The 14,732-nt window shown below is 45.6% G+C and overlaps 1 protein-coding gene across 3 annotated transcripts in view; it reads right to left on the bottom strand.

Moving 5' to 3' along the window:
- The window catches only part of HPS4 (HPS4 biogenesis of lysosomal organelles complex 3 subunit 2), a 37,605-nt gene that overhangs the window by 17,203 nt on the left and 5,670 nt on the right, over nucleotides 1-14,732 (bottom strand). For all 3 annotated transcript variants that reach the window (XM_049866035.1, XM_049866036.1, XM_049866034.1), the window contains exons 4-8: nucleotides 13,615-13,758; nucleotides 8,405-8,512; nucleotides 7,869-7,985; nucleotides 5,834-5,928; nucleotides 3,466-3,538 (exon numbers count right to left, since the gene is read on the bottom strand). In XM_049866035.1, coding sequence (XP_049721992.1) covers nucleotides 3,466-3,538; nucleotides 5,834-5,928; nucleotides 7,869-7,985; nucleotides 8,405-8,512; nucleotides 13,615-13,758 — 537 coding nt within the window. The remainder of the gene's footprint in view (nucleotides 1-3,465; nucleotides 3,539-5,833; nucleotides 5,929-7,868; nucleotides 7,986-8,404; nucleotides 8,513-13,614; nucleotides 13,759-14,732) is intronic.

Genomic DNA, 14,732 nt, shown 5'->3' with positions numbered 1-14,732 from the left:
TCCCCTCTGGGAACAAAAGTAAGGACTCCTGTTACCTTTTACACCTTTGGAGAATCCACATCCTAGAATACAGCCCCATCTGCCACAGCCCTGGCACAGAACTCATACACAAAGAGGACTTGATGGTTGTCCAGCCACACAATCCCTTCTTAATCTGGTTCAGACTTGCATCAAATAATCCATCACAGCTAACGGCAATAAAAACAATGAAACATGGCATTCACTGAGCTCGTGGTACCTGCCAAGTGCCGTCCTGACACTGCTGTGGATGCAGCCTGTGGCTCCTTCAGTCCTCGACAATTACATGCGAGACAAGCAACTTATCCAGCATCAGAAACTACGAGGGGGAGTCAGGATTCGCGCCCAGTCTATCAGACTCCAGAGCCTACAGGAACCCTATACCACCACACTACCTGCTTCTCTGAAAGGAAAAAGAATACCCAAGTTCCTGTTTTTACAAAGCAACTGTGATTTCCTGCTGTTCCCCGTGAAAGTTCAAACAGTGGGGAAACGAGAGCTGGGAGAGCTGGCTTACAGTTCACCTTTGCCTCTTTTCATAAACTTCCTCAGGAGCCCTGGCGGTGCTATGGTTAAGCACTCTGCCACTAACTGAAAGGTTGGCGGTTTGAGCTCAACCAGCAGCTCTGTGGGAGAAAAGACCTGGTGATGTGTTCCAGTAAAGATTACAGCCAAGAAAATCCTATGGGGCACAGTTCTACTCTGTCACATGGGGTCACTATGAGTTGGAAATGGACTCGAAAGCACCCAGCAACAAAACAGCGTATAAAATTAAGAATCAGCATCCCAAGCAAAAAGCGCTCTAAGTCCAGGAGTATTGGAAGAGCACCAAACCCCAAGACCCACTGCCATCGAGTCGATTCTAACTCATAGCAACCCTATAGGACAGAGCAGAACTACCCCATAGGGTTTCCAAAGAGCACCTGGTAGATCTGAACTGCTGACATTTTTGGCTAGCAGCTGAACTCTTAACCACTGTGCCACCGGGGTTTCTTGGAGGAGCACAGGAGCGATGACAGATCTGCTGAGTCTTTCAAAACTGTCTTGTCTGTCTCCCTCTGTCAACCCAGGGCCTAGCACAGACCTGGCCCACCCTCGTGGAAGGAGTGAACAAACGAAAGCCCACAGTGAATGGAGCCTCCTCATTCACTTCTTGAATCCCTGGGCTAAAAAGTTAGGAGGCCAGGCACCACCTCTTAGTTCCGAGCAGGTACTCATTGTAACAAAAATATGAAAGTCCCGAGATACTTGCTGTAAAGGACTTGACCTGAACAAACTGCTATACTAGATCTCTCCTGTTTATTCTGTTTCACAGTCTAGGCCAGAAACCTGGGAATTTTCTCAAAGGAGCTTTCCAGCCATCTCAATATAAAGGTTCAGAAGGACCCACCAAAACCAAACAACAAGCAAACAAAACAAGTAACTGCTCTTCTAGCCAAAATGACTTTCAATCTTATGAAACGACACGGCTTTCTTTCTTCAGTGATTAAAAAAAAAATCATGTTTTAGGTCATTAAAGCCATATGTGAAGCTTACTCGCTTATTCTAGGTGAATATTTATTTATGTGGGTGTGTGGGTGTATCCAGGATAGAAAGTACGTGGTGGAGCCAGTATTTATATACACATATTTGGTATACATACACACACACACACGTGCTCATGCACACAGATACACACGTGTTACACACACACATGCATATATAACACATATAATATATAAATTACATACAATTCCATCACCCAAAGCTGACACTGTTAATATCCAAAGCGTATTTTCGTTTAAGTCTATGTATTTTATCCTTTTGAGACCAAGTTACATAAAATTCTATTTTTGTTTCAAATGGTAACATGCAATTCCTGACATTAAAACATCTTTGGGGAGGAGGAAAAAAAAATCTTTGGCCACCTCAAGTGGCTTACGAAAAGTCTATAAAAGCTTAAAGTGGTGTGGGTGGATTAATCATTTCCATTTCTTAGACCAGGGGTTGACAAACTTTCTCTGTAAAGGACCAGATAGTAAATATTTTGAGTTTTGGGGGCCATATAGTCTCTGTTGCAACTACTCAATTCTGCTGCTGTAGCTCAAGAGCAACCCAGGGGAGGGGTAAAGAACAAGCCAGGCTGTGTGCCAACAACACTTTATTTACAGGCGGGCCCACAGGCCATAGGTTGCTGATTCCTACCTCAGATAAACCCTGTGGTGATAAAGTTTTGAGTGTAAGTCTTTTTGTTAGTATGTAGATGATTTCTTAAGGATGGATTCCTAGAAGCTCCACTATTAGGGAAAAGGAAAGGGCATCCTTGATGCTGTCATTATCCGAACATCTACGAGGGAGGTGATTCTAATCGATGCCTCCACCTAAATGTCTGCTGACTGAGTAAGTGTAAAAAGACAGCCTTTGGAGACATCTAAAACCATAGCTTCATACCCAGATAATAAACAGAAAAAGAAGAAAGGACCAAAAGGAACACATGAGATGCCAGTGAGGGCTAGCTCTGAGCAGCCTGTGGCTGACCGGGGGCAATCTTACTCTCTTCTTTACTTTTCCACACATTCGTATTTTTGTCAATGAGCATGTATGACTTTTTCATTATAAATAAAACCAAGCGAATACAAAAGTACTGCAACCCAATTCTGCTTCCCTAAGTCCTTCTAAAGACACACCTTTTACAGTCTGTCTCTCAAAACCTAACACCTCTGTCACAAAGTCTGGCCTTGTGGGAAATGGAATCTTTGTAGTTCTGCTTGCTTTGGGGAAAAACCAACTTCAGTGCTCACAATGCAGAAAAAAACACATTCTTTCAGCCTTGCCAGTGCCTTCACCCCCAAGGAAAATCACACTGATGGTGCTGGGGTTCTGACAAGGTGAAATGAAACACTGGCCCTTGAAGCTGACCTCGTGCCCATTTATCATTTAGGGTCAGTTTCGCCAGATTTCCCCTGCTGCAGAGACTCTGCTATAGACTGAATTGTGCCCCCTAAAAGGCATGTTGATGTCCTAATATGTGCCCTCTAATAGCTATGAATGGGATCTTGTTTGGAAACAAGGTCTTTGAAGGTGTTATCAGTTAAGCGAACACACAGGAGTAGGGTGGGTCCTAATCCCATCTGAGTCCTGCCCTTCTGAAGGAGGAAATGGGATGCAGAAACACACACAGGATGACGGCCATGTGAAGACACATCTACAAGGCAAGGATGGCCAACGAACACGTGGGCTACAGGAGCTGGATGAGACAAGGACCTTCCTCCAGAGCCCACAGAGAGAGCACGGCCCTGCTGATGCCCTGACTTTGGACTTCCAGCCTCCAGAACAGTGAGGCACTAAATATCTGTTCTTATATACCACCCACTTTGCGGTATTTGTTACAGCAGCTCTAGGAAGCTAATACAGATTAAGTGGCTCTGGATGCAGCATTTCGGCCCAGCAGGCTGGACTTCACAATACCTTGTTGTAAAGTGCCACTCGGTGAAGCAGGACCTTGGCGGTGAGGGATGGCGGTAGCTGGGTGCTAACAATCCTAGAAGGTTAGACACAGGAACAAGAACAGCAGTGAGAAGAAATCCACTGAAAACCCCTGAGTTCTCAACGATTCCTAACGTTCCATGCTGGGGAGGCTCTCAGGCATAGGGCTGGTGAGTTTCAACAGGTAAAGACCTTAGGGAAGGCACTCTGGCAGTGGCTACCAAAATGTAAAATGCCCAAACCCTCCACCCTGGCCTGCACTGAGACGCATGCGTAAGAATATTCATTACAGTGAAACTATAATTGTAAAAAATGGATAAACAATGTCTGTCAAAAAGAAAGTAATTAAATCAACCATGGTACAAGCTGTAACAACAAAAAAATACGTAGCCACTTCAAGAATAAGGCAGACCTATACGGAATGATGGAGCCCTGGTGGCACAGTGGTTAAGAACTCCACCACTAACCAAAGGTTGACGGTTCAAATCTATCAGCTGCTCCTTGGAAACCCCATGAGGCAGTTTTACTCTGTTCTACAAGGTTGCTACGAGTAGGAATCTACTCAATGGCAGTGGGTTTGATTTACATGGACTGATGGAAGTCCCTGGGTAGTGCAAATAGTTAAGTGCTCAGCTGATAACAAAAGGTTGGCAGTTTGAATTCACCCAGAGGCACCTCGGAAGAAAGGCCTGGCAATCTACTTCCAAAAGGTCACAGCCACTGAAAACACTTCGTGTAGTTCTACTCTGACATACACAGGGTTGCGATGAGTGAGTCAGAATCGGCTCACTGGCAACTGGTTTTCTTTTTTTTTTTAATATGGACTGATAAGGAAATCTCTAGTATCCACGTAAAGTTGAGGAACCACACAATTCTACTTATGTGAACAGCAAAAATAAAATCAGCACGCTTACGTGCATAGGTGCGTGAAAACAGAGAGAGAGCAACAGAAGGTGCCACCTAGCTGCTAGTAGCAGAGATGGGCTGACAGTGAGGGGGAACTTTTAGATTGTGCTCTGTGTATTCCTCTGTTGGTTGATTTTTTTTTTTTTTTTTTGGCAAAGAAAATATCTTTATGCATTAGCCGTATAATTTTAAATACACATAAAACCCAGTTGCTATGGAGTTAATTCTGACTCATGGCAACCCATGTGTAGTAGAGTAGAACTGTCCTCCATAGGACTAATTTTTCAGAAGTAGATGGCCAGGCCTTTCTTCTGAGGTGCCTCTGGGTGGAATCGAACCTCCAACCTTTCAGTTAGCAGCTGAGCACAGTAACCATTTGCACCACTGAGGGACTCCTAAAAATATGCAAGCTATGCAAAATAAAGAAGGAAAAAAACATTATCTTTGTGTCACTAGTGAGCCTGGAAGCACCACAAAATGACTCAGGGAAGGGAAAGACGGGTTCCAAGTGCTGAGGGCCACTGTGCACCAGGCTTGGTCTTTCTAAATTCATCATACACTGAGGTTAAGCAACTTGCTCAAGGCCCCACAGCCGGTAGAAAAGAGACCAGCATTCAGCATGCAGCCTGTGAGGCCCAGAGCCCCACAGGAGCTTGGAGTACTTCTCCAGCTGCACCTGCATCTGGCCGTCAGAAAGTTCTGGCCACAGAGCACTGGCCCTGCCTGCCCTGGGCTGGGGGAGGAAACCCTTCAGGAGGAGAGATGTGTGGAGCGGCTCTTAGGCACTCAGGCTCACAAAGAGGCTCTCCAAGGAAGTGAAGAGGTGCGGTGCCAAAAGACGGACTCCGGCTGAGAGACCAGGAGGAGCCTGGATAAAAGCATGTAATGCGTTTCGCAGAGCTGAGCCACACCAGGTGAACCAGGCCCCCTGGGAAGCAGAGGGAACCATGGGCTTCCACACCCCTTTACCTTACATGCTGGCTGCAGACAATGCTGGGGGCCTGCATTAGCCTTCTGTAGACAGCTCAAAAGACAGCTGATAAAGAATTTCCTTTTTGATAAGACTTGGCCCCATCCTGAGAGCTACAAGGATTTCTTTAAAGCTGCCTTTTATTTTATTTATTTTTATTGTGCTCTAGGTGAAAGTTTACAGAGCAAATTAGTTTCTTACTCCACAATTTATACGCAAACTGTTTTGTGACATTGGTTGCAAAAAGCTGCCTTTTATATCCCTATTTTCTGAACACCACAAATCTCCAACTTCCCAGCTTTGCTGAAAGACAGGCACATAGCCCGAATCGGAGCTCAACTACCTGGTATCGGCTGCACCAGCCCACTTAGAACTGGCAAGAGACGGAGCCCTGGCCCATGGTATAGAGGCAGCCAGGATGGTCAGTGCTGCTATGGGGAATGGGGTGGCGCGGAGGGGTCTGGTGCTACTCACAGGCCCTTGTAGAGAATGCAGCCGGCCCGGACATGAGGCGAGCGCTGACAGGTCTGCAGGATGAGGGCTGCTTTCAGCAACAACAGGGGCTCTACCTGTGCAAGGCAAGAAGCATGCCTCAAATTAGCATGCTTACCTTACCATCAGCGAGGGAGAGAAGGGAGGGAGGGGGCTTTACAGCACAGAGGCATAGGTCCTGACTTGAGCCTGGAAAAAGGAGACTATATACCAACAAACCAAACCCACGGCCACTGAGTCGATTCTGACTCATAGCGACCCCTACAGGACAGAGTAGAACTGCCCCATAGAGTTTCCAAGGAGCACCTGGTGGATCTGAACTGCTGACCTTTTGGTTGGCAGCTATAGCACTTAACCACTGCACCACCAGGGTTTCCAAAGGAGACTATAGTACTTAGTAGACTCTGGGTCTCTTCTACCTCTCTACACCCAGGCCTGCTGACACAACATGTCACATTCTTGGAGCAAGGCAGTGTCTCCGGAAGCTAGAAGGCATAGCTGAATATGGCATGTGGCTATTCCCAGGGGACACAGCAAACTGCCTAGGAGACCCTGACCATCAGTGCAGAGACCAGGCAGCAGCAGGAAAGGAGGGCATGCCCTTCAGATGCAGGTCCTGGTGTAGGTGGAACCCACTGCCCCATCTTTCTCCTCCCTCTCCGAAGCACAAGCCCCACTGTGATATAGCTCAACGTCCAACCAGGTCCCACATAGCTATCCCATCACATAAAATGAAACCATCGCGATCTATTGCTCAGGAAAACAGAGCTTGCTTCCATAGTCCTTCTAAGGAGTCAGTTGCCTAGGAGTCCCTAAAAATACAAGAGGAGGATCTGACCCTGATCCAACAGAGAATGCCAGCAGTAAGCAGCAGGCAAACACCCTCTTGGCATTCCCACCTGCCTGCCTGGCAACTAGAGCCTGCAGGTCTGCAGTAGCTGTTAGGACTCAGTGTCGAGCAGCCACGCTCAGGTGCTGTCACCACGTGCAGAAGTCAGTTTATTTTCTTTCATGGCTTCAAGACTGTGCCCAGTCCGAGCCAGCCATTCTGGGGCCAACTTCAAGAAGTCATCTAAACATGAGTGGGGCCAACCCGTCCCCATTTCTAGTGGCATTGTGCTCTGTGAAGGCTGGGCCGCAGCGCCACATCCTGTTAAAGGGACATCATCAACCCGGGCAACGAGACACAGCCTGCACATAACAGAGGGTCGCCGCCACAGTGGGTCTCTCACCTGAGACACGCAGGGTGCAAGTGGTCAGTTCTTACAGGTCATACACTTTGTATCTCCCTTTGCCCCTCTGACAATGAGGATCTGATGTTCGCCAAGGTCAAGAGCATCAAGCAACAGGCAGTGTATGCGTCGAGGGCAGCCACGCAGCCACATGGCAAACAGAACGGCTCAAAGAGACAAAAACACTTCCCAGCCACTCTCTCCAAATACGGCAGCCTTTCTGATGTTGAGAATAATTAAATCATGTGATATAATAGCAAGAGAGTAGGGGACAAAGAGTGGTAATGGTCGGACAACAGGATGAATGTGATTAATGTCACTGAATTGTGCCTGAAAAAAATGTGGAAACGGCCAATGTTTTGTTACATATACTACCTTTACCACAATGAAAGAGAGAGAGAGAGCGGGGACATTCCGATTACCGAGGTCAACGTTCCTGAGACATTAGCAAAATCACAGCGGTCTTCACTGGGCATTTGCTTTGGGTCATTTCAAACGCTGTCTTGTTTTATCATTAAAATGGTCCCAGGAGGCAGACATGACTGTAGCGTTTACAATAACGAAAGGGAGGTTCTGAGAAGCGACCTGAGTCAACCAAGCTCACACAGCCAGTGAGCAGAGGCATGGGATTTGAACGCAGGTCTTAACAACTATCCTTAATGAGAAATGACACACGCCATTCACTTTTCTAGATATAGTTCATTTAAGGAAAAAAAAAGGGGGACAGGAGAAAACCAAACCTCTATTCCTAAACATGAAATGAGTAAGGAGCATTAGAATATTACTTTAGTCCTGTCCAAGTCCCAAAGAGAGTTGAATATCTTATGCAGATCACTGGTGTTTTCCAGAATTTGCTCAATGAAGGTGTCCCACTCCGCACTCAGTTCTTCCTGAGGATAGTTCTAGAAAAGAAACAGCCTGAGATCAGTATCTAAGATTTTGAGACACAGGCTCTTTGGCAAGGATCCCAACTACCACAAAAATGGTTCCTCACACAGGACACTGGCCAGATGGGGCTGTTTTGAACTTTCTATACATACTAGAGCCCCCACTACACCCCTGCTAACTTGCCTGACCACAGGGCGCCTGCTGGGTCAGGGTGGCAACTAGAGTCTGCTCTTTCTAACCTTCCCAGAGAGGAGGAAAGGGTGAGAAACCTGGGAATGAGTGGGGCCTATGCTGCTGGGGCTCTGAGGACACTGCCCTTGACCTTGTCACTGGACATGATACGTTTTATGTAAAGGATAACAGACCCCAGAGTAAGTGCTGTGCTCCAGCAATACCAGTTTTGTTAAAGAGGCCCTCGACACTATACTCATACCTTGTAAGCCAGAGAAACAGGTCCATTGTAAAAGCTAAAGAAGCCAATTAGCTGATCCAGAAACTGCTTGCAGCTGACATCGGGGAGCTCCACAGCACAGCCTAGCACCTGCAAAGAGGGAAACCAGGAAGGCCGGCATTTCCTTTCCTTTGTGTCCAAGCATGGAATCCTGGCAACCAGGTTCTCTATAGCCAGACATCACTGAGCCAACAAAAGTGTGTTTCCACCACCCCGGATCACACACTCCCCCCTCCAGCCATGCTAGTCTCCAGTGAACAATTTCTACTGTACCTCAACTCATGCTGTCCAGCCTGAAATGCCTTCCTCCTCCTTGCTCATTTACCCAGGGCTTACCCATACCCTTCAGTGCGCACCACAGAGTCTACACCTCCCCGACACCTGTCTGATAACTCCAGCCAATGCTGGTCTCTATTCTGACTCCTTGTATTGTAAGGACTGTTACCTGGACACTGAATATTTAATGTGGGGGTCTCATTACAAACACTGGACAGGTCTTTAACTGTTTCATGCATGGCGGTCTTGTCTCCCCAGCTGGGGGAAGTGCTTGGAGAGAAGGAACTGACTGAATCATACAGCTCTAGGTTCAAAATGCTGAGTGAAGTGCTTAGTTCTACGGAAGAGCAATACTTGCTGAGCTAGAAAGTCATTTGGCCATATGTTTAAAGAGCCTGAAAAAGTTCATATTCTTTGACACAGGAATTCTATCTTTAAGAATTTGTCTAAAGGGATCAACTTCAAAAAAAGGCAAAAAAATCCCTTGAGAAGCCAGCACAACTTGTACAAGGCAGGGTCATGGAAGCTCCACAGACACATCCAAACTCCCTGAGGGACTGAATTGCTGGGCCGAGGGTTGGGGACTATGGTCTAGGGGTATATCTAGCTCAATTGGCATAACGTAGTTTATAAAGAAAATGTTCTGCAGTCTACACTGGTGAGTAGCATCTGGGGTCCTAAAAGCCTGTGAGCAGCCATCCAAGATATTCCACTGGTCTCACTCCTTTGGGAGCAAGGGAGAATGAAGAAAACTGAAGACATAAGGGAAAGATTAGTCCAAAGGACTAATGGACCACAACTACCACAAGCCTCCCCCAGACTGAGTCCAATACAGCTAGATGGTGCCCAGCTACCACCACTGACTGCTCTGACAGAGATCACAATAGACGGCCCCAGACAGAGCTGGAGAGAAATGTAGAACAAAATTCTAACTCACAAAAAAAGGCCAGACTTACTAGCCTGACAGAGATGGAAAAACCCTGAGAGTATGGCCCTCGGACACCCTTTTAGCTCAGTAATAAAGTTACTCTCGAGGTTCACCCTTCATCCAAAAATTTGACAGACCCATGAAATAAAACGAGACTGAAGGGGCACACCAGCCCAAGGGCCAGGACCAGAAGACAGCAGGGGACACAAAAGCTGGTAATAAGGAACCCGAGGTCAAGAAGGGAGAGTGTCGACATGTTGTAGGGTTGTTAACCAATGTCACAAAACAATGTGTACTGTTTAACGAGAAGCTAGTTTGTTCTGTGAACTTTCATCTAAAGTTCAATTAAAAAAAAAAAAAAATCCCTCAAAATGTAATCTACATTAGGGCGAGGAGCTCTGTTTTGCTCACTGATGTAATCCAAGTGCTCACAGCAATGTGCCACATAGTGAGTGCTCAACTGTTCTTCCCCAGCTGATCTACAGCTTCCATGTGCTTCCAAACATAATCTCGCTAGCGTTTTTGTAAACACTGAGAAGCCAATTTTTAAAATGGAAATACGAAGGGCCTAAAACATCCAAAGCAATCTTCAAACAGAACAAGTGTGGACAATCTGGCTTTAAGACTTATTGTTAAGGCTACAGAAATCGAGAAGGGCAATGATTTCTTGACGGGACACAGAAAGCAATAACCATAAGAGATAAGACTGATAAATTAGACTTCATCAAAATTAACAACTTCAGCTCACCAAAAGATATCATTCAGAAAATTAACAGGCAAGCCATCAACTGGGAGAATATATTTATAAAACATCTATCTGACAAAAACTGGTATCCAGGACATACAAAGAATTTCTACAACTCAGTTTTAAAGCTATGAACACAGACTTCACCAAGGAAGGTACACAAATGGACACTGAGCACATGAACAATCTCATCAGTCATTAGGGAAATGAAAATTAAAACCACAATGAGATACCACTCCACCAGAATGGCTAAAATTAAACAGACTGGCAACATCAACGTTGACAAAGACATGGAGTAACCAGAATTCTTATACATTCTTGGTGGAAATGTAAACCGGTATAACCACTTTGGCAAAAAGTCTGGCAGTTCCTTACATACCCCGCATATGCCTACGTTATAACCCAGCAGTTTCACCCCTAGATATTTACCAGGAGAAATGCAAACACATGTCCATAAAGACACAATAGGAATGTTCCTAACAACCTTATCCATAACTGCCAAAAACTGAACACAATCCAGGTGTCCATGAAAAGGAGAATAAATGAGTAGACCATGGGATTCCAGATGATGGAATACTGTTCAGCAATAAATAGGAATGAACTACCTATAAATGCAACAACATAGATTAATCTCAAACACATTAAGCAGCATGAAGGAAGCCTATAAAAGTAACACTACAAGCGCTGTGCCACTCATACAGTGCTCTAAAACAGGCGAGGCCATTCTAGGGAGGAAAAAATCCAGAACAACAGCTGCCTGGGATACACTGCTGCTTGCCAGTTGAGTCGTCTGAGACTCTAGCGACCCTGTATGACAGGACAAAACTGCACCACAGGGATCCCTAGGCTGAAATCTTTACGGAAGCAATTTGCCAGGTCTCTTCTCCTGAAGAGCAGTGGGTTTGAACTGCTGACATTTTGGTAAGCTGCTGAGTACTTAAGCACTGCGCTACCAGGCCTCCTTGAGAGTCTGGCAGGAGCCTGGATAAAAGCATGCAAGGAGCTCTGCAGAGCTGAGCCACAGCAGGCACACCAGGGCATCTGGGAAGCAGGAGGAAGCAAGGACAGGCTTCCACGCCCATTTCTTACATGCTGGCTGTTGGCAATGCTGGGGACTTTGCATCAGCCTTCTGCAGACAACTCAAAAGGAAATTTGATACAGAATTTCCTTTCTGATAAGGCACGGCCCTGGGTTAAGAGAGGGGACTAACTGGGGAGGCTGGGGAGGGAGGTGAGGGAACTTTCTGGGGTGGTGACGACATTCTATGCTGTGACAGTGATCTGTGTTGCACAGATGTATCATTAGTCCAATGCATCTAGTGGTACACTCGAGATTCGTGTATTTCATATGTAAATTTTACCTCAAAAGAAGAAAGGATCAAAAGCAAATATTAAATTCTAGTTAATGATAATGCACAATATAGTACTGTGGGGGGAGAGAGTACTAATGTGTGCAACTTACTTTGAAAAACATAAAAAAAAAATAAGTTGGATTGACGGAAGGATAAAGGCATGGATAGACAGAAACGTAATAAACAACTATAATAAAATCTTCTTTGTAGGATTTAGTAGTACATGAGTCAGAATCGACTCGACGGCACTGAGTTTTTTTTTTAGTTTATGGTTAAGAGGGAGCCCTTGTGGTGCAGTGGCTAAGTCTTCGGCTACTAACCAAAAGGTCGGCAGTTCAAATCCACCAGCCGCTCCTTGGAAACCCTGTGGGGCAGTTCTACTCTGTCCTGCAGGGTTGCTGTGAGTAGGAATTGACTCAACAGCAATAGGTTTTTTTTTACGGTTAAGAGCTATGGCTGCTAACCAAAAGGTCAGCAGTTCGAATCCACCAACTGCTCCTTGGAAACTCTATGGGGCAGTTCTACTCTGTCCCATAGGATCACTATGAGTTGGATTCAGCTTGATGTTAATGGGAATGAGGATTCATTGTAAAATCTACTCAACTGTTCTATATGTTAAAGAAAATTTCCATAATGAAATGATGGAAAACCAATAACTACCAAGTCAAATATGCTACCCCATGCTCACACATCTCTTCACCTCGGGAAGTCTTAAAATAAGCACCAACCCATTGCCATCAAGTTGATTCCAACTCACGGCGACCCCACGTGTGTCAGAGTAGAACTGTGCTCCACAGGGCTTTCAAGGGTTGCCATCTGATGGGTGGAGACCACCAGGGCCTTCTTCCGGTGTGTCACTGGGTGGGCTTGAACTGCCCATCTTTCGGTTAGTGGCTGAGTCCAAACTGTTTGCACCACCCAGGGACCTTTAAAATAAGTGTATGAAAAGATAAATAAATAAAATAAGTGTAAGCACTGGAAAATAGGACTTCAGATTATCTGGTACTACTAGTGTAATTTTTACTGTAGTGAAATGTATATAACAAAACATTTTCCATTTTAGCCCTTTTATGTGTAGAATTCCGTCACATTAATTACGTTCACCGTATTGTGCAGCCATCACCACTATCTGTTTCCAGATATTCTGACCACCCCTTCAGCAATATCTCCCCATCTCCCCCTCCCAACTGCCCCTGGCAACCATGAACAAACTTCGGTCTCTACGCATTTGCCTACTCTAGATATTTCATATGAGCAAAACAATGCAATATTTGTCCTTTTGTGCCTAATTTCACTCAGCATTATGTTTTCAAGGTTCCTCCATGTCATAGCATGCATCAGAACTTCATTCTCTTTATGGCTAAATAATAGGCTGCCCTATGTCATGCCACATTTTGTTTACCTACTCTTCTGTGGATGGATACTTGGCATTCTTTTGTTTTTGGAATGAGGTCTTTGAAACTTAACATACGCGTATCACCGTCTCAGAGTTTCTGGGTCACTTACACAGTGTAGAAAGTACAGAGAACTTCAGCAAGTATAAAGAAGTAAAGACGGAGATAAGAACTCAACTGGCAACACAGGTGAAACAGAATTTCCACAGCTTGGCCTAAGGTTTTTAAAAAGGAGAATCCAGCTATGAGCAATCCGGGATATGCCAGAAATGTTTTGGCGAGCACTCAGTTACAGGGAGCATCTGCAGAAAGCGGCACTGGAGGTGAAGAGGATTGCTGAACACAGTACACTGGGGTGGGGGGCAGAGGAAGGATTCCGGACTCACAAAAGCAGTACTTTCTAGGCTTCATCGTCACAGCGCTTACTACCAAGGCCGATGACTGACTCACTGTAGAAGGCCATCTTTGTTGGTGCAGATTCTGCCTGTTGAACTTACCCAAAGGTAATCTCCGTCAACCTTTACAGCAAACTTCAGTTTCCGCAGACGAATGAGAGTAGGGGGAGAGCCAGAAATGTCTGAAACACAGTGGACAACTCCGGCAATCTGTCCACAAAGCAACTCCTGTTGGTCAAGCAGGGTCTATGGGCAAGAAGCAAATTCCAGAGAGGAAGGTGAAATTCTTTAACTCTGTGTCAGCCCTTACAACAGGGGCTGGCAGCCAGTCTGTTTTTATATGATCCATGACCTGAGAATGGTTTCTTATATTTTTAAAGGGTTGTAAAATATATATGCATATTTGAAGGAGAACTTATGTGGTCTGCAAAGCCTAAAATATTTACTATTTGGCCCTTTGCAAAAAAGGTTTGCCGTCTCCTGCCCTAGAGGGCTGAATTACTGGGGGATACCTACAACAGACACTAAGATCGTTGCACATTAGCGTGAGTTTGCTCCTAAGATTATAAGCGCGTGCCTGATGGAAGCATGAGCCTTTCCTCCCCATTCGAACCCCATGCACAGAGCGGCCCAAGCAGCTGCAGCCGGCCAGATCAGAGCATCATCACGTGATGTGACACCACGCACAACCTCCTGATCAATCTTAGCCCCAACTAAACGTGGGCAACCCGACACTGCGGGCCTCATTACGTGATGCCACAGGATACACACACACCACCTAGAAAGAATTTTGGCCGAAGACATTGATCAAGGCTCTAGATTTTACTATCAACTTAAAGGAAACCCAGTGGGTAGAACACAGTACAAGAGACCCCCATGAGAAATCTGCTGGCCAAATCCAGAATGCAGGACATTCTGACACCCTGCTGCACAGATGACCTGGTCTCTTCAAGAATTCAACAGCATGTGGGGGGAAAAGGGTGGGTACGTGGGTGGGTGAGGACTGTTAGAAAATAAGAAAGACTTGAAACACAAAACAGCCAAGAGAATTATGCAGGCCTTTATTTGGGCCTTGATCGAGAGAGAGAAAGTGGCAGCGGTGGAGGAGAGTGAAAAAGGAGAAAGGAAGGAGGGAAGAAGGAAGGAAGAAAACACTGTGGTATTTAAGAAAATAAAGCAAAATTTAAATATGAACTGTGTGTCAGGTGATATTACAGCTA

The sequence above is a fragment of the Elephas maximus genome, chromosome 22 (assembly GCF_024166365.1).
Source record: "Elephas maximus indicus isolate mEleMax1 chromosome 22, mEleMax1 primary haplotype, whole genome shotgun sequence".
Classification (NCBI taxonomy): Eukaryota; Metazoa; Chordata; class Mammalia; order Proboscidea; family Elephantidae; genus Elephas; species Elephas maximus.
Note: the sequence above shows the minus strand (reverse complement) of the source record. Positions and strands in the feature narration are given on the sequence as shown.